Raw genomic sequence first — 26,058 nt, forward strand, 5'->3', positions numbered from 1 at the left:
ATAACTGAAACTTTACTTTTGTAATATTTCAGATTCTTCGTTTCTCTAAATACAAGTTATGCTAGGTGGATTGTAGCAGCAAATGGTGATCATTAGAGGTATTGATTCAATGCAAATCGCAAAAATTAAGAATACATGTGAAACTTGTGTAAACCCTGGAATGCAGGATATATTCTAGATTATAAAAATTGGAGAATCGATTTCAACGGGTGGATTTCATATATCATGTGAAATTTGGATCAACCCCGAAACCGCACTTCCCCGCGTAAGACGAAGAGCCTTAAGTTTATCTGTGGTTCTGCCTATTTGGAGATGGGAATATTCCAGATGGGTGTTACTCAAAAGCCTAAAAAAATGTCGTTTTGTGTCCCACTGATCTCTAGCCCGATTGAGCGCAGCAGCATCCAGAGGCTATAAAGTTCAAGGTGACGTGGCGGCATCTTCATCAATTGCTCTGAATGAAGATGAATGACAGATTTGAACTGGGGTTGATGCTTGCCGTTTTATGGTCCTCTGGATTTAATGCGCTTCAGACGTTTCTATCATTCCGAAGTCTGAGACTTTGGTTCCGAGTATTGATACATCGAGCGAATTTGGCCGGGGTGATGGAATGATCTAATTAGCATGCATCTATCTTCAGAAAGGAATGTCCTCGACATGAGCTTGATCACTAGTCAAAAAATAAAGACCAATGCTAATATAACCTCGTATTTTTCCAGCATGTTTTGAATGCAAACCTCAATTTGACCACCCGTCCTTTTAAGGATGCATGCAAATCAGCTTCATCAAAGTCCAAGGCTCAGATCATTTCGATATTTTAGGTTCGATATAGGGGAGGGCATGACCCTCGCTCATATCTAAGAAGGGGGTCTCGCCCTCCCCCATATCTGATCTAGCGGGCTCGGCAAGGCCTCGCTCGGGGCTTCGGGAAGGCCCAAACGACTTCCTTCAGCCCTTCTCGGTTGTTGTGGCGGTGGCCACCGGCGAGGACTTAGCCCCGACCATTGATTTGCATTTGGGTTTTTCCTTTTTCTTTTATTTTTTTTTCTAATTTTTAGCTCTTTTATTTTTTAATTTAATTTAGGTTTCTGACAAAACATATCTAATTTAATTTATATTTTAAAAAATTGAATATTTTTTTGACGTGGCGTCTAATGAGTACCACATCATCATCACGTGTCTTTAGAAAAATAATAAAATAAAACACGTCATTATTTTTCGTTAGCCTAATTAGACGGAGTCAATAAAAGTATTTGATTAAATCAATTTGACAAGCTTTGGGACTCAATTGCACTTTGTAAAAGTTTTAGGACTCGATTGCATTTTTATGATAAGTTTTAGGACTTTCATTATATTTATCACTTTTTAAATTACCAACTTCTTTTAGAAATAAAAGAACTACTTCTACAGTTTACACTTCTGTTTATATTTCTTATCAACGACTTAAATTTACTAACTATTATATGAATTACCAATCTTTAACTTGAGTGACTTATCATGGTTCTCCAATTAAGGGACAATTAATTTTAGGTTGCCAGCTCTCTCCCAAGTTGCTCATTACCATTGTTTTTATATTGTATTATCTACTTCTGATTGAGTTAGCAATTTTATTTTACAAGGTCGCCAACTTTTTAAATTTACCCACTTTGTGTAAACTTATAATAGCCGATGCTAAAGTGGTTACAACTTTTCTCTAATTAAGTTACCAAACAAATAATGTTACCAAGCAATTTGAGTTGGTTAATGATTTTTATTTGACATTTTAAAATGCCAACTTCCATTATCCATGACGAAAAAAAATTTCTCTTATTGTTTATCCACTTTATGTTTACCTTTCTTACAAATAGTTTAAATTTATCAACTATTTTATGAAATTATTTATGTGACTTACAGACCTTTTTCAAATGAGATATTAGCTCATTTTAAATTATCAACTCTCATTTGAGTTGCTTACCAATAATTATTTGTAAAAATTTACTAGGTTTTTTTTTTTTTCTAGTTATCTGTTTTATTTGTCTTACTAACCAATATTTCTAAATATAATACTCATTTCATAAATTACCAACCTCAATTAAAGTGATTACCAATTTTTCTTCGATCAAGTTACCAACATTAATTTGGCTTTCAGTTTTTTTTTTGTGACTTGGCAAACTTTCCACCGATTAAGATACCAACTAGTTTTGAGTTGCCAACTCTCATTTGAGTTGCTTAGCAACAACTTGCTATTTTCAGTTTACCCATTTTGCATTGAGTTACGGCTTGTATTTTGTCTTACGTACTAACCCTTTTCCTCAGCGCTTGAGGTTTAACTACAAAGAAAAGAATTATATTGGGTGGTAACACATAATCACGGTAGCAAAAAATCAATCATGGAGCACAATGGGAAGGGCCTACCACATTGAATTTAGGGAGAGGGCAGAGGGATTGGTGTGGTCCTTCACCTGTATCATCAATGATGAGCTGCCCCTCACATGCCATCAACCACATCACCATACCATACAAGCCATTCGAATCAAATTTTGAGTTGATTCTCTTTCGCTTTTTCCAAGAGCATGATATTTGGATTTGTCACTTTAAAGAATATGGCTGCAACTAACAAAGTCAAAATAGGTCTGAAATAGTAACACCGTCATCCAAAGTTCCTCTTGTTTTGCGAAAAATAAATAATTTAAAAAATATTTTCCTAAACATGATCGCTTATATTACTTGAAAGAATATGACTCCGACCAATCGCTTATCGAAATCCCGCATTTCTCAACAGGCCTATACGAGCCATAAGCCAACCCACTAGTTTATCATAAGATCTTCTTAATGTTCTCATAATTTAAAAGGAATTCAAATTGTTTTCCGTAATTCAATCAAAGCTACCATGATGGAGAAGCTCCCTTAGCATGGAATTACTTAATTGAGTCTGAAAAATTTGTGGAAGTCGGTGTATTTTCTTTCCATAGTTCTCTGCCCCGTCATGCTTTAGATACGCGTTTACGTGCAAGGCATTTTCCCGCGAGTATTGACATTTACTCTATGAGCTATAAATTAGGAGCAATTCCTTTTTGCAAACGCTAAATTTGCTTCCGAAGCTATGTTAAGTGGCTTATTAAGTAATTGGGACAAGTACACTATAGACCCTAAAACTTATCACAAAAATGCAATTGAGTCATAAAACTTAAAAAAAAAATGTAATTAAGTCTTAAAACTAGCCAAATTGATGCAATTAAGTCCTTCTGTTAACTCCATTCAATATGGTTGACAAAAAATATTGACATATCTTTTTTTAAAGTATTTTCTCTCTGCTATGTGGCGATAACATGGCTAAAATATGAAACATAAGGCTAACATGACGTTGTTTTCATCCAAATTTGAATTTTTATACAAATTTTATTTAAAATTAACTTAAAATTAAGTTAAATTTTTTTTTTAAAAAAAGAGGGAGTTAGAAACTAGGTGGCTAGGATTTGCAGCTCTCACTGCCGCCATCACCGACCATCGCCCAAATGGAGAATGGTCGGTGAGGGTCCGATGACCCCTGCCGACCATTCCGTACCATCACCGACTCTTGTAGGTGATGGTGGGCTTGCCACCTGGTTTCTAGATTTTTTTATTATTAAAATCTAGCTTATCTAAAATTTTAATAATAAATCAAACTTGGGCCAAAATGACGCCGCTTTAACCATGTCATTGCCACGAAAAATAATAAAAAATAATAAAAAAAGTTATGCCAACATTTTTTGTTAGCCCAATTAGACGGAATTAACGGAATGACTTAATTATGCCGGTTTGACAAGTTTTAGGACTTCATCGCACTTTTTGAAAATTTTAGATTTTAATTGCACTTTCATGATAAGTTTGGGGATTTCCAGTGCACTTATCCACAATTAATTTCATAGTATCCGCATTATATGTTGTCTAGTTAGGTGATAGTGATCACTCAAAGTGGTATGTATAATTTCGGACTGAAAAAAAAAAACATAGTTTTCTTTTTTGGTCAGATAAAGCATCGTTTAATATGTTAGTGTTTTACCATTTCCTTTCAAGCGTGAGATGGACTTTAGCATAAGTCTTAAAACAAGTAAATTTGAAGGATTTAAACTCGGGATCTCCTGTTATGATATTATGTAAAATTTTATGGGATCAATGTTAGTTGTTTAAAAAAAATTAGGTGGTAAATGAATGCGTCATTTAATATTTGAATACTTTAACACGATTATATTTTCTTATACGCTAGATTCTTTTTCTGACAACTTATGATGAATATATGATTCATTTCTAAAGAAAGAAAATATCAATTCCCTAGAATTTTGTAAATTAATGTGGTCATCACCGAGAGTATCAATCCTCTTAGGAGGTGACAACCTAATGTAGTAATTGTATATACTAATTAAGATACCTCTCAACTTATCTTGAATATTAACGTACATGGGATACACTAGGAACATTGATATTGTCATGTGGTTGGAACTAATTCATTTCCTTATCACCCAAATTAATTGTTTGCTTCTCAATAATTGATAATGATATTGAATATCTGGATAGACCACACTTTTGTCCTTATCACATGTAGACGAATACTCGCATCATTCATACTAATTAAAAGCGTTAACAATTGGACTTCTTGTTATTGAGGTTGCTTCTATTGCATATAGTTAGAGATATATACATTTTGAGCAACGCTTCTATGGCTATTTGTTGCATTTTCGCGTGATGGTACGGGTAATCAAAATCGATGGGTGATCTTGATAATCTAATAGGGATCTCATTCGGATCATGCTATTTTCTTGAATCGAAATGTTGACATTGCAATGTTTTGGATGCAAAAGTGACATCAAATATCCATGCTCATTAGTTACTATTATTCACGAATATCTTCCAACATGGTACTTTAAAATGATGGTTGTCGATAATCCTCAATTTAAATATCATGTATCCCCAAGCTCTTTTTGGCTTCTAATTCCAAAACTAAGCACCGAAAGTTTTTACGGATGGAGTGAGACCTCACATAAAGAGCATATAAACATGTAGACAAGCGACATAGAATATGTAGACAATTTTAGATGAGTCTACACCAGCATATCGCAAATCACATTTTATTCCTCAACCTATGTTGGACGTGGGGATAATGAAATGTAGGCATAAGTAGTGAGTACAACATAGTTAGACTTTGGAAACGAGTGGATATAAATTATTTATGAGTCAAATATGAGTGTCTAAAGCTATCTGGGTTATGTGTACAATTCAAATTCACGTGCAATTTTCTTGACTAGGGAGTTTTGTAGTAACTTCTAACGCAAAGAAACTTTGTCGATTCAGGAGTATTGCAGTAATTTCGAATTCAAAAGATGCTCTCAAAAGTGTTGGTGTTCAAGTCGTAAGCTTGTAGATGAACACTGATCTTCCTAGTGACGAACACTCAATTTCCCCGCCTAATTTTGCTTCCTAAAAATCAAAGCTAGTATAACAGCTCCATGAAGCAAGCTAGGATTTTCCGCATCGACCGATCAGATGCATAATCAGAAAACACTAGTTGTGCTCTGCGAGGGTTCTTGTAAATCTCCAATTTGGGATCCAGAGGGCAAAGGACGACTCGATGATTATCGAATTATCAAGATAAGCCCTAGAGAAATTATTCTGTGCACCTGGCTAGTAATAATGTCCGTTCTTACCTAGGAGATGGTTCCAAAGGTTTAATTGTCATAAAGAAGCATGAGAGAGAGACAGAGAGAGAGAGGAGACGCGGGGGGGGAGAGAGAGAGAGTATGGATACATTGCAGCAAAATTTGAGAAAGCGAAGAAAGTTGATAATGCTTATTCATTTCTCTCTACGTGGGAAGCTACCGGGTCTGAATGGAGACAGCGGTATGAATATGAATAGCCGGAAGAGAGATGGAGAAATGTGTATTTGTGTGTGTATTGGGAGAGATACTTACACGTATACGTATTCCAAGTTATGTGTATTGGGAGTTTGGTAGCCGTCATTCGATGCACCATGCTCTCATCTCTTCTTCTTCTTCTTCTTCTTATTCAACTCTCTCTCTCTCTCTCTCTCTCTCTCTCTCTCTCTCTCTCTCTCATATCAATATCAATACAGAAACAGCAATTACACCTCCCTCTCCGCCATTAAATGCTGTTGCACCCTCTCAATACTCTCTGCAATTACTCCCCCTCCTCTCTGTATCTCTCTGCCTTACTCTCCTCCATCTGCTCCCTCTCTCTCTCTCTCTCTCTTCTTCCTCATCTCTCTCTATCTTTCTCTCTCTCTGTTCTTCTTTCGTTTCTCTCTGCATCTGCCCCTCCAACCTCAACTCTCTCTCTCTCTCTCTCTCTCTCTCTCTCTCTCTCTCTCTCTCTCTCTCTCTCCACTTCATTCTTGCGCATGTATGCGTTCTTAGTTCTCTCACCACCACCACCACCAACTCAGTCTACGAAACAACCCTGAGAGACCCACCAGAAACAGTGGCTTTTGATCAAAGAAGGGCAACCCAACAACCAGATCTAACCTCTCTTATGGAAGCTTTCTCCAATATCGAAGGCTTTACTGAGGTAGGTCTTCTTTCTATTCCTGCTATTAAACTTATACCTAAGCAAAAGAGTGGGCTCTGATCTTGCAAGATCACTGTTGGGGACACGGTTTTCTTGATGCAAAACGCCTGCACCGAGTCTCATATTTACTGGGGTTCTCTCTCCTTTTCTTGTTTGCAGATGTAAGAGAGCGCGCACGAGAGAGAAAATTTCCCGGAGAATGTTTTGGAAAAGAAAAGGAAAGACGGAGAATGTCTCGTTAGATTCACTCCGACATCTTAGGAGGCGTTTCATATGCTTTTAGCCTGATTTTTGTCCACCAAAACAGACCGTTTCACACAAAAAAAAAAATGTCTACCCTCTGGCTTTATCTTTAGTATTTTTTTTTTTTTAATTCTGCTTTCTCGTGCATTGGCACTTAATCCCCCTCCCCCCCAAAAAAAAGGCGAAGAAATTCCGGACAAAATCTCAGGGTTAGCTCGAATACCGTTGGTTTTCCTAGGTATTAGGACAATCTAGGGGTTTAAAAAGGTCAAGCCTAGCATTACGAGTTACTCAGAAAGTCTCAAATAATTTCCTTCGCTCAACAGTGCTGAAGGAGAGAAGAGAATGTAATCAGGACTGGTTTCACTTTTGGAACTAGGGTTTCTAGCTTCTTCGCTAACATGCCAGCCGGAATCATGATTCCGGCAAGGAACATGTCGTCATCGCCAATGATCGCGTCCAATGGATATGGATCATCTTCCGGGCTCACCCTCGGTCAGGTGAGCTCATTTTTGTGCCCTTATTATCCTCTTATGATCACCCTCACTTCTGTCGGTGCATTAAGGAGAGTAAAAAATGAGAACACTATGTTGTGATTGATCTTCAGTACCTAATGCTTTTGCTAAACTCGAATCTTACTTACCGAAAGAATGGGATTCATTTTTCGATCCACAGAACAACCATCTCGAGATTCAAGAATGCATATAAGTCATCTCTTGCATACGGAAAAAATATATATATTTTTTCCTACAATGGTCAGAAGAAGACCGGCACATCAACATAGCAAAATCACCTTACAAAAGAGACACGTACATGTTTTTTTGCAGCCAAACATGATGGAAGGCCTTCACCATCATCAGTTTCACCACCCGTTGGACATGGCCCATCCGACCGCATCGGAGAGCGAACTTGCCCGTCTCCAGGACGAAGAGTTCGAGATCAGCACCAAGTCAGGGAGCGAAAACCAGGAGGGTCAATCCGGAGATGACATACCGGATCTTCAACGTCCCAATAAGAAGAAGCGATACCATCGCCACACCCAGCATCAGATCCAAGAGATGGAAGCGTGCGTTGCTGAATCCCTGTGTTAACATAATCGCAAACTTTTGTTTTTAATTGCCATATCATTTTGGTAAACTGGTTCGAGGGAAAAATATGGCAGTTTTTTCAAGGAATGTCCGCATCCAGATGACAAGCAGAGGAAGGAACTCAGCCGTCAATTGGGCTTAGCGCCTTTGCAAGTCAAATTTTGGTTCCAAAACAAGCGCACTCAAATGAAGGTATATTTACTTACCGAAAATACCAACATGCTTACACTAAAATTACGGGTAATTGCAACATTTTGGTTTTCTAAAATGGGAAGAGAGCTTTGCCCTAGTCAAACATATGCTTATTATATAGTGCTAGCTTTGCTAACAGCCTTTGATTGTAACTAAGTAAAGTGCATTATTCTTCTTCTCTCTCGCAGACGCAGCACGAGCGCGGCGAGAACACACAGCTCCGAGCGGAGAATGAGAAGCTTAGGGCTGACAACATGAGGTACAGAGAGGCACTGAGCACTGCCTCATGTCCCAACTGTGGAGGGCCGACGGCCATTGGAGAGATGTCGTTCGATGAACACCACTTGAGATTGGAAAATGCCCGCTTAAGAGAAGAGGTACATCGTTGCACTTCCTTTCTCTGTGGTACATATAAGCTATATTAGAACAACTAATGGCATTGAATGTGTTAAGTTAGAATTTATAAGTACAAGTCTTGTATGTTAAGCATTGAACTGAGGGTACTTATGAGTCAAGACTTAACGTAAAAGTCGAATTCTCGCACTCTAATGCACACATTCTTACTTTGTATCCATGTATTACGCAGATCGATAGGATTTCAGCTATTGCTGCCAAATATGTGGGCAAGCCAGTGGTGAACTATCCTCTTCTTTCCTCTCCGGCTCCTCCTCGTCCGCTCGAGCTCGGAGTCGGAGGTTTTGGGGGTCAATCTGGCGTAGGAGGAGAGATTTATGGAGCTGGAGACCTTTTCAAGTCGATTGGCGCCCCGACAGAAGCTGACAAGCCAATGATCATCGAGTTGGCGGTCGCAGCCATGGAGGAATTGGTCAGGATGGCCCAGATGGGAGAGCCCCTCTGGAGCGTGAGCTTGGATGGCACTTCATCAAATGTGCTAAATGAAGATGAGTACATGAAAACATTTCCTCGAGGTATGGGGCCGAAGCCTGCTGGATTTAGCACCGAAGCTTCGCGAGAAAGTATTGTTGTCATTATGGATCACATCAACCTTGTTGAGATCCTCATGGATGCGGTAAGGGTTCTATTAATTCTCTTCCTGGGTGCTCCAAACCGTGAAGCATTTCTTGCTTTTGACTAGGTATTGACGCACAGCACCGAAAAAATGAATTCATTTTCGAAATGATATCTCGCATTTACTATTCCTGCAGAATCAATGGTCGACGGTGTTCTCCAGCATCGTCTCACGAGCGGCAACATTGGAAGTGCTGTCAACTGGAGTAGCTGGCAACTACAATGGAGCTTTGCAAGTGGTATACTTACTTATTTACCTATCGAACTATTACTTAGGATCATACTTTGTTTGATAGTCCAAAATCACATGAGCATGTATAACCCTTTGTTTTTCTACAAATTCTGTTTGCTAAGCTCTCTAAATGGAATTAATGCAGATGACAGCTGAATTTCAAGTTCCTACACCACTCGTTCCAACTCGCGAAGTCTACTTTGTTCGGTACTGTAAACAGCACAGTGACGGGACTTGGGCCATCGTCGACGTTTCCTTAGACCACTTACGCCCAAGCTCGATTGTCAGATGCCATAGAAGGCCTTCAGGATGTGTGATTCAAGAAATGCCGAATGGATATTCCAAGGTAAGAAGAGTCTCCATGTTGTAACTAGGACTACAAGTGTAACTCAAAGCATTCAATTCGGTTTGATACATACTTATTTACTCTATCAATGTGCCCTAGGTTACATGGGTTGAGAATGTGGAAGTAGATGATAGAGGAGTCCACAGCTTGTACAAGCAGCTTGTTAATTATGGTCACGCCTTTGGGGCTAAACGGTGGGTCGCCACCTTAGACAGACAATGTGAACGCCTTACGAGCGCCATGGCAACAAATATTCCTAACACTGATGTCGGCGGTAATGACATGTTCCGATTCTATTTTGATCCCTCTATAGTAATTATACGCACATTTCTACTTCACCGTTGTAAAATGCTGAAGTTTCTGTTTGCCATTAGCTAAAGAACCATGAAGTCTTTTGTGCTAGCTAATGAATGTTTTGTTAGAGGTGGTCTTGCTAGTTGGTACACTCATTTTCAACTCCCGAGTTCACTCACATTTGGCAGTGATAACGAGTCAAGAAGGGAGAAAGAGCATGCTAAAACTAGCGGAGAGAATGGTGATAAGCTTCTGCGCCGGAGTCAGCGCGTCTACGGCTCACACATGGACGACATTATCAGGGACGGGAGCCGATGACGTGAGGGTCATGACCAGGAAAAGTATAGACGATCCAGGTAGACCACCCGGTATAGTATTGAGTGCCGCGACTTCTTTCTGGCTTCCGGTGCTGCCAAATAGAGTCTTCGATTTCCTCCGTGACGAGAATTCTCGAAGCGAGGTATCAAATACCCTCTTCCCTCCGTTATATATGCTGATACCAAGTCCAAGTCCGTCCTTGTCTCTAGGTTCCCGGTTCTAAGGTAGTTGTAAAAGTTATCTTTAAATGAGATCATCTGCCTGTTATTCTGGAAAATTAGAGGCTAGACGCCTGATGACATTGGAGGCTAGACTCCTGTTGTGATCTAGTTTTGTTATTCTGGAAAAACATAGTTTCTTCTTTTTGCTGTCTTCTTCGATCCGAGATTGCCTATCACTGCTGATTAAATCGTTGCATAATTACTGCAATACAGTGGGATATTCTCTCGAACGGAGGGGCGGTTCAAGAAATGGCACATATCGCAAACGGCAGGGACACCGGCAACTGTGTATCTCTACTCCGAGTAAATGTCGGTTTGCAAAAACTTCCATTATCAATACTTTTACCAAATCTCCATATCCTACAAGATCAATCATCTCATCCTTCTCTTTGCTATGTTCTCTTAGAGTGCCAACTCAAGCCAAAGCAACATGCTGATCTTGCAAGAGAGTTGCACCGACTCTGCCGGTTCTTTCGTGATTTACGCTCCAGTGGACATCGTTGCAATGAATGTGGTACTGAATGGCGGGGATCCAGACTACGTCGCGCTCCTTCCCTCAGGGTTTGCAATACTGCCCGACGGTTCAGCCGTGCAAGGTGGCGACGATCAACAGGCAGTGGGATCTGGTAGTGGGTCTCTCCTCACAGTGGCATTCCAGATTCTGGTTGATTCCGTTCCTACAGCTAAGCTCTCTCTTGGGTCGGTTGCGACTGTTAACAATTTGATCGCTTGTACCGTCGAGAGGATCCGGGCTTCATTGTCGTGCAAAGTGCTGAACTCTGCAGTCTAATGTCCAGGTAAGTTGAGATTCTTAAAAGAAAGTACGCAGCAAGCATTATCTGATGCTATTTTGGTTCAGTCAAAGAAATGTATGCACAAGATTTTTTATTTTTTATTTCCTTTAAACGGAGCTGGGTTGCAATGTTTTGCAGATATAGGACATCGCTAAAGTAACGTGAAGAAAGAACAAACGGCAACTATGTTTAAGCAGAAACATCAGCTTATATCGAATTCGGAGAAGTCAAGATCGCACCTTACTTGCAAGGATTAAAGGGTTCGGGTATTGACTTCCCAGGACAAAGTGAAGACAGAGAAACTAACACGCAACATTCCGTTTCTGGTGTTACGGCTTTTCTTTTAACCAAGTTTTGCGAACTTTGATTAGTTTAAGGAAGCTCAGAGCTGTAGTGGTAAAGTTTTCACTTGTGTGCTCCATCAGAAGTTCCTTCTGGTTTCTTAATTCCCTTTCATAGTAACCCCCCACTGCAAGTGTCATTGATATGAACTATACCGCATCACTAGATGTTCTCAAAATTTTCGTCACTGATGTGCTAATGTCCAAGCAATTTTAACTTGGCTCCTCAAACATTGGATCAGCATATTTTAGCAGTTGGAAACTTGAGTGAACCAAAAGCAATGAGTCGAGGTTTTCAGAGGATGTGTCGCTTACCTTCTAACTTGCTGGGTATGACACGCGAGAGGAAAGAAAAATCTCATGATCGAGATAGAAGTTGCGTGAATTTCTGCTACTGCAATACTCTGAGATGTATAAAGTCAACTGAATAATACCAGAGAAAAAGGATGATGACTGACTGCAGAAATCACTTGGGGAGGACACCAAATCATGTCAAAGGTTGTGATCTTCCTGTTTTGGCAAATCTCTTGTTAAACAATGGCCACACAGTTTTCCAGGTTTGTAAGGAATCTGCAGTATAGGCTATTGCCGTAATTTCAACTTCAAGAGAGCAATTCCTGATAACTCCAGATTTACAAGCAATGAACAAGAGATTCAGAGTCTGGAGAGAAATCAATCAAATAGCAAATTTAAACCGTTCTAGATTGAGAAATTGACAATCAAATCAATGTCATATTGTACGCCAATCAACTCATCAGCAGCATAAGTAATTGCAGCATCTGCTGCCAGCATAAGCAATTGCAGCATCTGCTGCCGGCACAAGCAATCTTGGTACAATAAAAGTTATTTCAGGTGAGCGAGCAAAAAAGTGCTGCCAAACCTAGTTCTTCCCAGATGATGAGTTAAAATCCAACGTGCAATGGCTTTCAGTTCAAAATCTCATAAAAGGCAGCCCCAAGTTCAGAAAATGTCCTAACTCGTGGCATTTTCAATCTGATATCACTGAAAAGAAAGGAATTGGATCTGGAATTGGTTACAAAGCGCAGGGCGTCCACAGCGCAGTGTTGTATCTCAAGCCCTCTTTTTCCTTGCGAATGCATGTCTCTTGCTGATGGACGATGTAGTCTTGGTAGAACATGGCAGCAGACCCCGCAGAAAGGCCAGCAAACTGAGTCCCAAGAAGGGGAAGTACACCATCAGCAGGTTATCTGATGCTTTACCGGACCCAGTCAATTCCGACAGTATAGCAACCTACACACAGGAAAAAGTCCATTTTCATGAAACATAAGTGCCAAGAGAAATGCATTGTGCTTTTGCACTGATCTGTTAGCCAGAAATGCAATGACATTATCTTGTAAGAGCTCAAAAGCAGAGTAGATAATTCCAATCTGTGCAATTCACGCATTTTATACCAAAGCACCCTTCAATTCGGGAGAACTTGCGTCAATTGTGTATACATCTTCTTGCAAAGACAGATCCACTACTTTGAAGCAGCAGGGCCAAACCATCTCCTATTACCATAATCTATAACCAAATTCAGATACCATGTTGTTGTCTTTGTCGGGCTACTTGACATGGAAGGATCCACTCAAAGATTGCATTTTGAACTTCATAGAATGTTCCCCAAGGCTAGACGAATGAGGACACTCGGGTCTACAAATCTTGGTTCGACTGCTGTCCTGTTTGAATCAAACCTCTAGCAGGTCAAGCCCGCATTAACTTAATCGACATCGAAGGTCAAAAACAAATTCTTCGCAAGAACAAAAACAATGAGGCGTTTAAATCAAGTCCCATTCAGCAGGTAAAGGGTAAAGGTGCAGCCTTTGCCTGGAAAAGCTTTCTCACATGACAATGGGAAAACAATGCAACAATTACCATTGAAGTCACCACTGAGACGCCGTAGATCAAGCAGGTGGTGTTGAACCAAGACTTGGCGGCAAAGATCCCGTACAGATTGAGGATGGAGAGCGGCCACAGGAACAGAATCTCGAGCCAGACGAAGCCGACGAAGAAGAGGGGCTTCTCGGCGACGAGATAGTCGCCCACCCGGCTGCTGTACCAATTCTTGAGGTCAAGCAGGACGTCTGGGAAGAGGGTCTCGGGAAGGCACGCCTGGGCGTCGAACAGAGGCGCGCAGATGGCCATCAGGAGGAAGAAGAGGAAGAGGATGGCGTCGATCAGCTTCACGAGAGCGCCCATTCTCGTCTAAACGTTTCTTCGGGGTCCGCTGGGGGGGGTGGTGTAAAGGGGATCTGAGGAAGGTTGAAGAAGACTGGCTGTGTTAGATCTGGAATTTGGCGAGAGATGGTGAGTCCATGGAAGTGGCAAAGCCGCATTTTTGCAATTTCCATGGGAGGGAATATGTCAGGGACAGATAGGAAAAGAGAAGGTGGCCTTCAAAAAACTCTTATTTTTTCTCTCCCTTCTTTGGTCTAATAATGTTAGAGACTTAAAAAAAAAACTAGGGGAAGTAGCAAAAGCTGGAAGCAGAACTATCCGACTGACATGATTGAAATTATGCAGACTAAGCAAAACAACTTACTCTAAATCCGGTTCCTAACAGTTTGATAACTTGGAGTCGGATCCCGTCTCCACGACCCCACTCGTCGAACCAAACGAGGCCTTCGTGTAGTACTTCAGGACTGGTCTTCTACGGATGCAGCCGTACGTTTATTCTGTTGCGGCGAACTGGGTTTAGATACGAACCGATGGCACTCGATGTGGAGTAAATTGCGTCTTTTCCCAAGGAAGATGCTACCTCAATGTCCATTGAGTGTGCCTGAGCTCTCACACATGTCGATCTCGTCTCCTCGTTGAAGTTTAGAGAGTAAGAGGATAAATTGTTCTGCAGTATCTTCGGGATCAGGCATGTTTCCAGTGTTATCTAAGTAAGTTGGCCAACTGTATTGTGGACGCTGAGGATTAATGCGAAGCTGCAGAACACCAAAATTTGAAACTTCACAGGAGTCAGCAAATAAAGGGTTCTCTTGGATCATTTGATGCTCCCCCCACCTCCGGCCCAATTAAGAGAAGCTTCAGCTTCGCAACCAGATGATTCACATACATCGTAGATCATCCTCGCGGTGTAGGATAACACAATCCCAGTTTCTCAGCATTATAAAAAGGAAAGAGAAAGTAGTAAAAGGGAAGGGTTTCATGCTACTGCTCTTTCTGTTTGCATGCTCTCTTCCGACTCTCTTATTTGAAGGATCCATGATGCAGAAGCTTCTAGCTTCCTTCAGAGGACAATTAGTTGGATATGGGTCATCATATTTTGTGGGTTTTACCTTGATCTTCGAAATATGCCAACTTTCCGTTTGCGCAGGCTTGTTTCCGGGAAATCCATTCAAGATAGTTCCAGGGCCTTTCGATCTCATTTGGCGATGCATGCGGTCAAAACCAGGGTACATTTTAACGTTCTAAGTTGTAGAAATCTCATCTGTTTTCCTCTTGACGTCATTTTGACTTGTTGCTTTCTTTATATGGCATTTTAGCCGGGTTTTTTCCCTCCAAAAATGGTCACCATGATCCACATAGTTTCAACTATTGCATCATTACCATCATCGCCTCCTCTCTGATGTGCTGACGTCTAAGCAATATGAATTTGGCTCCGCGAAACAGCCAATCAGCATATTGTAGCAGTTGAAAACTTCGGGTGAATAACAAGCCTTGAGTCGAGGGTTCCGGATGAAGCTTCGCTTACCTTCTAATTTGCTGTATGACGCCGCGAAATGAATGAAAAATCTCATGACCGAGATAGAGGTTGAGTGAGTTTCTGCTACTGCAGTAGTCTGAGATAGATAAAGCTATCTGAATAGTAACAGAGAGAAGAATGAATGATTGTAAAAATCACTTGGGGAAGGACACCGAATCATGTCTCAGATAGTGCTCTTCCCATTTTCACAATTCTCTGATTAAACAATGGCCATGTAGATTCCAGGTTTGGAAGGATTCTTCAATGTAGAAGTAAATTCAACAATAAGAGAGCTATTCTTGATAACTGGAGAGTCACAAGCAACAAACAAGCGATTCAGTTTATTGAGAGAAATCAATCAGTAACAAAGTTTTTTTTTTTTTTGGGTAAGGTATCAGTAACAAAGTTAAGCCCTTCTCGAAGGAGAAACCAACTACCAAATCGAATGAAATATGCCAATCAACTCATAAGCAGCATAAGCAATCGCAGCTTTTGCCACCTGCACAAGCAATATCGCCAAAATAAAAGTTCATTTCAGGTGAGCGAACAAAAAAATGCTGCCAAACCAAACTAAGTTTCTTACCAGATGATGACTTCAAACCCAAGGTATAACGGTTTTCAGTAAGAATCTCACAAAAGGCAGACCCAAGATCAGAGAAGTTTCTTAACTGGCAACATTCTCAATCTGATATCACCAAAACGAAAGGAATTGGATCTGGAACTGGTTAGATAGCGCAGGACGCCCACGGCACAGTGTTGTGTCTCAAGCCCTCTTTTTCCTTGCCAATGCAGGTCTCTTGCTGACAGTTGATGTAGTCTTGGTAGAATATGGCAGCAGACCCCGCAGAAAAGCCAGCAAACTGAGTCCCAAGAAGGGGAAGTACACCATCAGCAAGTTATCCGACGCTTTGCCGGACCCAGTCAATTCCGACATTATAGCTACCTACACACAGGAAAAAGTCCATTTGCATGAGATATCAGGGTCAAGAGAAATGCATTATACTCCTGCATCGATCTGTTTGCCAGGAATGCAATGAAATTCTTGTTAGAGCTCAAAAGCAGAGTACATAAACTCAATCTGTGCAATTCACGGATTTTATACCAAAGCACTCTTCAATTCCGGAGCACTTATGTCAGCTGTGTACATATCTTCTTGCAAAGAGAACGGCAGACAACGGATCTACTCCTTTGAAGCAGCAGGGCCAAACTATCTCCTATTACAGCAGCGAAGGTTGAGATAATCTATAACCAAATTCAGATACCATGTTGTCGTTTTTGTCGGGCTACTTGACATGGAAGGATCCACTCAAAAGAATCAATCAAGTACTTCATAGAATGTTCCCAAAGACTAGAAGAATGACTCATTCTGATTAAGGACACTCGAGTCTACAAAATCTTGGTTCGACTGCTCTCCTGTTTGAGTCAAACCTCTAGTGGGTAAAACCCGCATTAACTTAACCGATATGGAATGTCAAAAACAAGTTCTTCGCAAGACCAAAAGAAAAAAAAATGAGGCATTCAAATCTAGTCCCCTTCAGCAGGTAAAAAGTAAAGCTTTTGCCTGAAAAAGTGAACTTTCCAACAAGACAATGGGAAAACAATGAAACAACTACCATTGAAGTGGCCACAGAGGCGCCGTAGATCAAGCAGGTGGTGTTGAACCAAGACTTGGCGGCAAGAATCCCGTACAGATTGAGGATGGAGAGCGGCCACAGGAACAGAATCTCGAGCAGGACGATGCCGACGTAGAAAAGGGGCTTCTCGGCGACGAGATAGTCACCCACCTGGCTGCTGTACCACTTGTTGAGGTCGAGCAGGACGTCTGGAAAGAGGGTCTCGGGAAGGCACGCCTGAGCGTGGAACAGAGGCGCGCTGATGGCCATCAGGAGGAAGAAGAGGAAGAGGATGGCGTCAATCAGCTTCACGAGAGCGCCCATTCTCCTTTAAACTATTCTTTGGGGTCCGTTCGAAAGGGGATCTGAGCAAGGTTGAAGAAGACTGGCTGTGTTAGATCTGGAATTTGGGGAGAGATGGTGAGTCCATGGAAGTGGCAAAAAGGGCACCTCAGCATGTTTTCAATTTCCATGGGAGGGAATATGTCAGGGACAGATAGGAAAAGAGAAGGTGGACTTGAAAAACCTCTTCTTCCTTTTTCTCTCTTCTTTGTTAGGACAAGGATATGGGATTTGAAATAAAAGGTACTAAGCATACATTGTTTTGAAGAAGGGTTTGAAATACCATTTCAAAAAAAGTTTTGATCTTGCTGACTTAAGAGCATTTTCGTCGTTTTTTTTTTTCGCTTCTTCTTTCTTTTATCCTTTTTCTATTTTTTCTTTCTTTCTTTTTTCTTTTTCCCTCTTTTCTCTGCCGGACATCACATGAGTTGGTGAGGGCGAGGATTGCCCTCGTCGGATCCGGCGAGAGTCACCTCGCCCGTAGCAGGTAGGGGTGGCTCTCACCTAAGGCCGGCAACCTCTGCCAGGATGATGGCCAGAGGGAGGGAAGAGGAAATTTTTTTTAAAAAATAAGAAAAGAAAAATAGTAGAGTAAAAAAATATAAAAAAAAAACTAAAAATAAATATACTTAGATTTTTTTTTACTGAAATACCCCTTCTTCGATGGCCGAAATAGTCACATGCTCGCCGGCCAGCCAAAAGTCTTTATTTGAAATTATTTGACTACTTCGAATCTTTAGTTAGAACAAACTTCACTTCAGGTCTTTATTTGAGAAAATAAGAATAAGTAGAACTATCTGAATGATATGATGAAATTATCCAGACTAAGCAAACAACTTACTGTAAATCCAATTCCAAAGAGTTTGATAACTTGGAGTCGGATCCCGTTTCCACGATGCTGCTCGTCGAACCGAACGAGGCCTTCGGTGTAGTTCCGCTACGGCACGTCTAAGAGTAAGTATTTTGACTTCAGGAATGGTGTTCCGCTGATGTAGCCACATGCTTATTCTGCTATAGCGAACTGGGTTTACCTGATACGAACCGATAGCATTTCGGTGCAAAGTAAATTGAGTCTTTTCATGAGGAAGATGCTACCTCAGTATCCATTGAGTGTGCCTGAGCTCTCACTCGTGCGTAGCACGAGAACTCGGTTACCGATGGTTTCTTATTGATGTTCTGGAGAGGCGAACTGGTAGTTTCTACGAGGGAACGCTTGTTAAGTTCGATACTTGCTATTGCGAGTTTTTTCGTTCTCTCTCAAGCACGTTGAGCTCTTTGATGTACGGCGAGGAGCTATTCCTCTATATGCCGATAACAATCCTGTATATCTGGAAATCCATTGAAGACAGTTCCAGGACCTGTCGATCCCATTTGGCGATGCATGCGGTCAAAACTGGGGTACATTTTAACTTGTGAGTTGGAGAAATCTCATCTGTTTTCCTCTTGACATCATTTTGACTTGTTGCACTGCTTATGTAGTATTTTAGCCAGCTCTTTTCCCTCCATCAAATGTTCTCAAAGGCATACTATAATCCAGTAGCGGAAAGTATAGAAGTTACTACCAAAAGATTGAGCATTAGAGCCAACAAGAACTTGAGCCATGCCATTAGTGCTTCTTGATGTGAAACTGTCTTTCTTTATGCAAAGAATGCCCATTCTTCTCCCGGATAGATCACCATGATCCACCTATTGCATCATTACCATCATTGTCTCCTCTCTGATGTGCTAATGTCCAAGCAAATGTGAATTTGGCCCCGTGAAACAGTGAGATCAGCATATTGTAGCAGTTAGAAACTTCAGGTGAATAAGAAGCGTCGAGTCAAGGGTTTCGGATGAAGCTTCAGTTACCTTCTAATTTGCTGGGTACGACAGTGCGAAAAGAATGAAAAATCTCATGACGAGTGAGTTTCTGCCGCTGCAGTAGTGTCAGATAGATAATGATAAATGACTGTAGAAATCACTTGCAGAAGGACACCGAATCATGTCACAGATTGTGATCTTCCCATTTTCACAAATCTATGATCAAACAATGGCCATGCAGATTCCAGGTTTGGAAGGATTCTACAATATTAGTCTTACTTGGAGTGAGTGTGGTAATATTACTAGGCATTGGGTCCTTATGGTACGGCATGGTAGCATGAACCAAATTTGTGATATGAAAGGTGTGGTACGATATCAGGGTGGTATAATACCTTATTATCAGAAATCGTCGGTTAGGTTAGGATGTATCAGAAGGACGAATATAATGAGCATTTGATTAGTCACATGAGTCAAAAGTAAATTCAACATTAAGAGAGCTATTCTTGTTAAATCCAGATTAAGCAATAAACAAGAGATTCAGTTTGTGGAGAGATATCAATCAGTAATAAAGTTTTAACCCTTCTCGAAGGAGAAATCGACTACCAAATTGATGAAAAATGCCAATCAACTCGTAAGCAGCATAAGCAATTGCAGCTTTTGCCACCTGCACAAGCAATATTGCCCGCAATAAAAGTTAATTTCGGGTGAGCAAACAAAAAAGTGCTGCCAAACCAAACTAAGTTCTTACCAGATGATGACTTCAAATCCAAGGTAAAAGGGCTTTCAGTTAAAAATCTCATAAGAGGCAGCCCCAATATCAGAAAATTTTCTTAACTTGCGACATTCTTAATCTGATAGCACCAAAAAGAAACAAATTTGATCTGGAATTGGTTAGAAAGCGCAGAACGCCCACAGCACAGTGTTGTATCTCAAGCCCTCTTTTTCCTTGCAAATGCAGGTCTTTTGCTGATGTTCGATGTCGTCTTGGTAGAATATGGCAGCAGACCCCGCAGAATGGCCAGCAATCCGAGTCCGACGAAGGGGAAGTACACCATCAGCAAGTTATCAGATGCTTTACCAGAGCCAATCACTTCCGACATTATAGCAGCCTACAAACAGGAAAACGTTAATTTGCATGAGATGTCAGTGCCAAGAGAAATGCATTACACATGTGCAGATCAATGCCAGTAATCCAGCAATGTTATCAGTGTCTTGTAAGAGCTGAAAAGCAGAGTAGAATAAATTTTGATCTGAGCAATTCACTCATTCCATATCAAAGCATTCTTCAATTCAGGAGCACTTGTGTCAAGTACACATCTTTTTGCGACCAGCGCGGCAGAACAACAGATCTCCTCTTTCGAAGCAGCAGGGCCGAACGAATTCCCGGTTTGCAGCATAGGAAAATGGCGGGTACTAACAGTCACTTTGCGTTAGCCAGGAGAGCAACTTGAAGCGCATCCATTACCGTAGCGAAGGTCGCATAATCTATTACCAAATTCAGGTAATGTGTTGTCGTCTTTGTCAGGCTATTGACATGGAAGGATGCACTCAAAGAATCAATTATGCACTCCATAAGGAAGTTCGCAAAGACTAGAAGAACAATGTGGACACTCAGGTCTACAAAATCTTGGTTCGACTGCACTAGCAGGTCAGTCTACTTAGTCGACATCGAACATCGAAAACAATAAGGCATTCTTCCCAATAAGAGTCCCATTCAGCAGGCAAAAGTGACGTGAAAATGGGCAAACAATGCAGTGGAAAAGTTAAGGATTAGTAATCCTTTTTAGAAATCGAATGAATTCGGCCTTATACATACGCGAGGAAGGTAATCAACAATTACCATTGAAGTGGCCACAGAGACGCCATAGATCAAGCAGGTGGTGTTGAACCAAGACTTGGCGGCGACAATCCCGTACAGATTGAGGATAGAGAGCGGCCACAGGAACAGAATCTCGAGCCAGACGAAGCCGACGTAGAAAAGGGGCTTCTCGACGACGAGGTAGTCGCCCACCTCGCGGCCGTACCACTTGTGGAGGTCGAGCAGGATGTCCGGAAAGAGGGACTCGGGAAGGCACGTCTGGGCGTCGAGCAGAGGCGCGACGATGGCGATCAGGAGGAAGAAGAGGAAGAGGATTGCGTCGGTCAGCTTCAAGAGCGCACCCATCTCCCCTTCTGATCGATTTGTGGGGGTCTCGTTCGGGAGAGTAGGGAGAAGGGGATCCGAGAAAGTTTGAAGAAGACCGGCTGTGTTGGATCAGGAATTTATGTCCGAATTGCATGGGGGGGAATGTGTCGGGGACAGATAGGAAACAACGTCCGATTACCTCGTTTCGTTCGGCTCCAAGATTTGTCCTTTTCGAATTCTGTCTGTGACTCAACTCAGTGTAGGCTAACCCGGCCCCAAATTTTAATCTCTACTTTATTGCTTAATCACTTTCAGGCCCGGACGGACTCGATCCGGCCCGCCCATTGATTAAGTCCGACCCGAGATCATCTTCCCTTCTCCTCTCTCGGGGGATTTTTCACAGACATTCGCAGAAGAGAGAGAGAGAGAGAGAGTGAGAGAGAGGATGAGCGAGACGAGGCCAGTGCCCAGGAGAGAGAGTCCATGGGGACTGCCAGAGGGAGACCATCGTCAACCCAAAGCCCATCGCTGCAACGATCGAGCTGAGGACGTCATTCAAGTAATGCCTCTCGCCCTCTCTGATCTTTTTCTGATTTCTCTCATCTTTCGCACCATCTTCGACGTGTTTTCAATTCTTGTCCCTTCCCGTCGCCAAAGTTGGTAAATTTGCATTCAAGACACAAGCACGGACGCACGCACATCCTGTCGGTAACGTTTCTCTCTAATTTGCTATAGCGTGCCAAAGATTTGGAGTGATGCAGTTTGTCTGTTCGTTAAAATGCTTCTGTGAGTAGGAGCCTTACTGAAACGATAATGGCGGCGGTAAATTGATGAGGGTGGTGACAAGCAAAAGTCAGGATGGTGGTGGAGGTGATGATGGTGGAATATTGGTTTGATCGTCGATGCAGTGACTTGTATAGAATGAAATACCGGAACAGCGGAACTATCTCGATTACATGATGAATTATCTAGGCTATCAAACAAAACTCTGGATCCAATTCCGAGGAGTTAGATAACTTGTAATTAGACCCCCTTTCCATGATCCTGTCCTTGAACCAAACAAGGCCTTTGTGGAGTTCCACTATGGCATGTCTAAGGGTATGTATTCTGGATCGGGAATGGTGTCCTGCGGATGTAGTTGTAAGTGTATTTTACCGCGATAAACTGGGTTTAGCTTATATGAACCAATAATGCTCGATGCCTCTTAAAGCAACTAAATTGTGTCTTTTCATAAGTAAGGTGCTACCTCGATATTTAATCAGTGTGCCTGAGCTCTCACTCGTGCTTAGCGCAACTCGGTGACTGATGATTATTATTCTGAGGAGGTGAACTGGAAGTTTTTATGAGGGAATGCTCGTTAAGTTCGGTTCAACCTTTGCTAGTGTTTTTCAATTTCTAAGATAACGACAATAAATTATTCTTTTGTATTCAACTGAGTAAGCACGAGAGACATTCTATGTATCTTCTCTCAAGCACGGGATCTTCTTTTTTTTCATGAGCTCTTTATTTGCGGCGAGGTGGTATTTTTCCACAATTGTTGCTCTATGTTAAGCTGAGAAAGTTAGAAGGGGCAATGGTGCTAGAGCAATACCTGCAGCACATCCCTTGTGGCAAACAATCCTTCATATGTAGATATATTGTTCTGCAGTCTTTAAAGTTGGTAAGTCATAGCATATGCAGATTTCAGACATGCTTGCAGTTTTATCAAAGTAATTTGACTGACTCTATTGTTGATAGTGTGGATTAATGCAAAGTTGCAGAACACCAAAATTTAAAATTTCAGAGCAATAAATAAGAATCAAGAGAAGTCAAGCAAAGAAAGGCTTCTGATCCTTTGATGCTCCCCCACCTCCCTCCCCTCCCCCCAAAAAAAAAATTAAGAGAAGTTTCAGCTGCTCACCAGATGATTCACATACATCGCTGGTCATCCTCTCGATGCAGGATAACACAATGCCATTTTCTCACGGAAAGAGGAAGTAGTAACAGGAAAGGTTGAATGTAAATGCTTATATTATTTGTGCGTAGCCATTATAATTTAGTTGATCTAATTAACTAAAATCCTTATAGTAAACACCCTGCGATCCAATTCCGAGGAGTTAGATAACTTGTAATTGGACCCCCTTTCCACAATCCTGTCCTTGAACCAAACAAGGCCTTTGTGGAGTTCCACTATGGCATGTCTAAGGGTATGTATTCTGGATCGGGAATGGTGTCCTGCGGATGTAGTTGTAAGTGTATTTTACTGCGATAAACTGGGTTTAGCTTATATGAACCAATAATGCTCAATGCCTCTTAAAGCAACTAAATTGTGTCTTTTCATAAGTAAGGTGCTACCTCGATATTTAATCAGTGTGCCTGAGCTCTCACTCGTGCTTAGCGCAACTCGGTGACTGATGATTATTATTCCGAGGAGGTGAACTGGAAGTTTTTACGGGGGAATGCTCGTTAAGTTCGGTTAAACCTTTGCTAGTGTTTTTCAATTTCTAAGATAAGGATAATAAATGATTCTTTTGTATTCAACTGAATAAGCACGAGAGACATTCTATGTATCTTCTCTCAAGCACGGGATCTTCTTTTTTTTCATGAGCTCTTTTATTTGCGGCGAGGTGGTATTTTTCCACAATTGTTGCTCTATGTTAAGCTGAGAAAGTTAGAAGGGGCAATGGTACTAGAGCAATACCTGCAGCACATCCCTTGTGGCAAACAATCCTTCATATGTAGATATATTGTTCTGCAGTCTTTAAAGTTGGTAAGTCGTAGCATCTTCAGATTTCAGACATGCTTGCAGTTTTATCAAAGTAATTTGACTGACTCTATTGTTGATAGTGTGGATTAATGCAAAGTTGCAGAACACCAAAATTTAAAATTTCAGAGAAATAAATAAGAATCAAGAGAAGTCAAGCAAAGAAAGGCTTCTGATCCTTTGATGCTCCCCCACCTCCCTCCCCCCCCCCAAAAAAAATTAAGAGAAGTTTCAGCTGCTCACCAGATGATTCACATACATCGCTGGTCATCCTCTCGATGCAGGATAACACAATGCCATTTTCTCACGGAAAGAGGAAGTAGTAACAGGAAAGGTTGAATATAAATGCTTATATTATTTGTGCGTAGCCATTGTAATTTAGTTGATCTAATTAACTAAAATCCTTATAGTAAAACAAAACAAAAACACACCACCCAAAACAACCAACCAGCCAACCCATTTAGAAGATACAAAAGGAAAGAGAAAGTAGTAAGAAGGAAGTTTTCATGTTACTGTTCTTCTTGTTTGCATGCTCTCTTTCCGACTCTTTAATTTAAAGGAAGGATCCATGCTCCAGTAGCTTCAAACTTCCTTTTAACGTCGAATTAGTTGGATATTGTCATATTATTTTATGGGTTTTAGTTTAGATTGAGGCTATGTTTTGCTAATGATCTTTGAATTTAGGAATAGGAATTGATATGTGCAATTAATTTGCTGCACTATGCCAACTTTACTTTCATTTGTGCAGGCTTGTTTTGAAGGAAATCCATTCAAGACGGTTCCAGGACCCTTCAAGCTGTTTTGGCAATGCATGCGGTCAAACCCGGGGTATGTTTTAGCTTCTGTGTCATAGAAATCATGCCTTTAATAATGGCTTTTGCTTAAACCGCATGGAAAACACTGATTTTCTTCTTGAGACCTAATTCGAACTTCATAGACTTCTCTAGCTATTTTCTTACGAAGTTTGTCTGATTTTCTCTTGATATCATTTTTACTTGGTGCATCGTTTATATGGTATTTTAGCCTCTCTTTTGTGCCGCCAAAAATGTTTATGGGATTTGAATGAAAGACATCTTTCCTTACACCCCTTCCTTCTCCTTCCAGTCCCTCTTCTCCCCTCCTGACTTTTGAACTTTGACTATCTTCTTAATGGCATACTATAATCCGGTTGCAGAAAATTCAAAAGTTACTACCAAATCAATGAGCATTAGATTATCTCTTCTTATAATATAGAAAGCAAAGGACACGTTGAGCCATGAAATTGATGCACCTTGAGTGTGAAACTGTCTTTGTTTATGCAAAGAGTACCCGTACTTTTCCTGGTTAGGACACCATGATGCGACTGCTACCACTATTGCATCATTAGTTGCATTCCTATGAAAAGTCGAACTCATTGTATTGGGCAGGGAGGAGCCAACAGAGCCATTCCACTACTTGGACTTGGAGCCCCCAAAGAAGGAGGTTAAACTTGAATGACGCAACCTCTTTTGACAATGATCGCCTTTTGTTTCCAATCTACTTCTCTGTTATTTCAATATCTGCGGATGAAGGCGGGTATTTTTAAGTGCAGCCAGCTTGTTTATTCTAGTGTTTTTTTTTTTTTTCCGTGTGTGTACTTATCCACACCAGCTAATAAAATGAAACCTTAACTTGGTTTTCTTTTCCCATCTGGGAAGCAGGCTTTTGATCCCGTCTTTTACAGTTCTTGTTTTACTGTAGAAAATATGATGTATGAAGTTGTGAGTTCAAATTGTTCCTATATATATATGAGGAAGTCAATGTTGAGGGCTGCTGCAGGAGGAGCAGGCAAGGTGACACTAGTTGTTAACCTAGGTTCGAAGTTCCGGAGGTCGGATTACTGCGTTTTGGTGAATTTCATTTAGCAATTCGATCTCCTTTTTTCAGCCAATTCAGCTATACGATGCTAAACCTGAGAAGGACAATACATCTCCCTCAGAGAAGAAAACGGTTATTCCCTTTAGTTGTCTGAACTAAAACCTAGAGATGGAAGTTTCACGTAATGTTGTTTTCGTCCTTATGTGATCGATCAAAATCTCCAGGAATGTGATGATTCTGATCAGATCATCGTACAATTCTGATAAAATT

The 26,058-nt window shown here is 41.1% G+C and overlaps 5 protein-coding genes across 12 annotated transcripts; 2 read left to right on the plus strand and 3 right to left on the minus strand.

Annotated features, from left to right (window-relative positions):
* Positions 1-6,218: 6,218 nt before the first annotated feature.
* Positions 6,219-11,827, plus strand: LOC115752286 (homeobox-leucine zipper protein HDG2-like). 3 transcript variants are annotated; one of them, XM_030690404.2, is made up of 14 exons: positions 6,220-6,537; positions 6,697-7,080; positions 7,133-7,280; positions 7,608-7,846; positions 7,943-8,060; positions 8,249-8,437; positions 8,647-9,090; positions 9,227-9,328; positions 9,467-9,667; positions 9,767-9,941; positions 10,150-10,421; positions 10,714-10,809; positions 10,907-11,297; positions 11,433-11,827. In XM_030690404.2, the coding sequence occupies exons 3-13, from the start codon at positions 7,182-7,184 to the stop codon at positions 11,288-11,290; spliced, it is 2,319 nt and encodes a 772-aa protein (XP_030546264.1). In that variant the 5' UTR covers positions 6,220-6,537; positions 6,697-7,080; positions 7,133-7,181; the 3' UTR covers positions 11,291-11,297; positions 11,433-11,827. The 3 variants fall into 3 exon arrangements, with proteins under 3 accessions (XP_030546266.1, XP_030546264.1, XP_030546263.1); XM_030690403.2 differs by having other exon boundaries at positions 6,697-7,280; XM_030690406.2 differs by lacking the exons at positions 6,697-7,080; positions 7,133-7,280 and having other exon boundaries at positions 6,219-6,537.
* A 395-nt stretch (positions 11,828-12,222) lies between these two features.
* LOC115752290 (sigma intracellular receptor 2-like) lies at positions 12,223-14,196 on the minus strand. The gene is made up of 3 exons (XM_030690411.2): positions 14,178-14,196; positions 13,511-13,887; positions 12,223-12,886 (listed from the first exon to the last, which is right to left on the minus strand). Exons 2-3 carry the CDS (start codon positions 13,832-13,834, stop codon positions 12,707-12,709), a joined length of 504 nt encoding a protein of 167 aa, XP_030546271.1. The 5' UTR covers positions 13,835-13,887; positions 14,178-14,196; the 3' UTR covers positions 12,223-12,706.
* Positions 14,197-15,546: 1,350 nt separating this feature from the next.
* Positions 15,547-17,323, minus strand: LOC115752288 (sigma intracellular receptor 2-like). Of its 5 annotated transcripts, XR_007196721.1 has the most exons (4): positions 16,943-17,323; positions 15,913-16,272; positions 15,767-15,828; positions 15,547-15,635 (listed from the first exon to the last, which is right to left on the minus strand). XR_007196721.1 is itself a non-coding variant. In XM_030690410.2 (2 exons), the coding sequence occupies exons 1-2, from the start codon at positions 17,264-17,266 to the stop codon at positions 16,093-16,095; spliced, it is 504 nt and encodes a 167-aa protein (XP_030546270.1). In that variant the 5' UTR covers positions 17,267-17,323; the 3' UTR covers positions 15,762-16,092. The 5 variants fall into 5 exon arrangements, 1 of the variants encoding a protein (XP_030546270.1); XR_007196723.1 differs by lacking the exon at positions 15,767-15,828; XR_007196720.1 differs by having other exon boundaries at positions 15,767-16,272.
* On the minus strand, positions 15,762-21,403 carry LOC115752291 (sigma intracellular receptor 2-like). Of its 2 annotated transcripts, XM_030690414.2 has the most exons (4): positions 20,925-21,403; positions 19,987-20,193; positions 17,753-17,757; positions 15,762-16,069 (listed from the first exon to the last, which is right to left on the minus strand). In XM_030690414.2, exons 1-2 carry the CDS (start codon positions 21,246-21,248, stop codon positions 20,014-20,016), a joined length of 504 nt encoding a protein of 167 aa, XP_030546274.1. In that variant the 5' UTR covers positions 21,249-21,403; the 3' UTR covers positions 15,762-16,069; positions 17,753-17,757; positions 19,987-20,013. The 2 variants fall into 2 exon arrangements, 1 of the variants encoding a protein (XP_030546274.1); XR_007196724.1 differs by lacking the exons at positions 15,762-16,069; positions 17,753-17,757 and adding an exon at positions 19,626-19,748 and having other exon boundaries at positions 19,833-20,193.
* A 157-nt stretch (positions 21,404-21,560) lies between these two features.
* LOC115752292 lies at positions 21,561-25,617 on the plus strand. The gene is made up of 3 exons (XM_030690415.2): positions 21,561-21,768; positions 24,701-24,780; positions 25,359-25,617. Exons 1-3 carry the CDS (start codon positions 21,655-21,657, stop codon positions 25,426-25,428), a joined length of 264 nt encoding a protein of 87 aa, XP_030546275.1. The 5' UTR covers positions 21,561-21,654; the 3' UTR covers positions 25,429-25,617.
* The last annotated feature ends 441 nt before the right edge of the window (positions 25,618-26,058 follow it).

The sequence above is a fragment of the Rhodamnia argentea genome, chromosome 10 (genome assembly GCF_020921035.1).
Source record: "Rhodamnia argentea isolate NSW1041297 chromosome 10, ASM2092103v1, whole genome shotgun sequence".
Taxonomy (NCBI): Eukaryota; Viridiplantae; Streptophyta; class Magnoliopsida; order Myrtales; family Myrtaceae; genus Rhodamnia; species Rhodamnia argentea.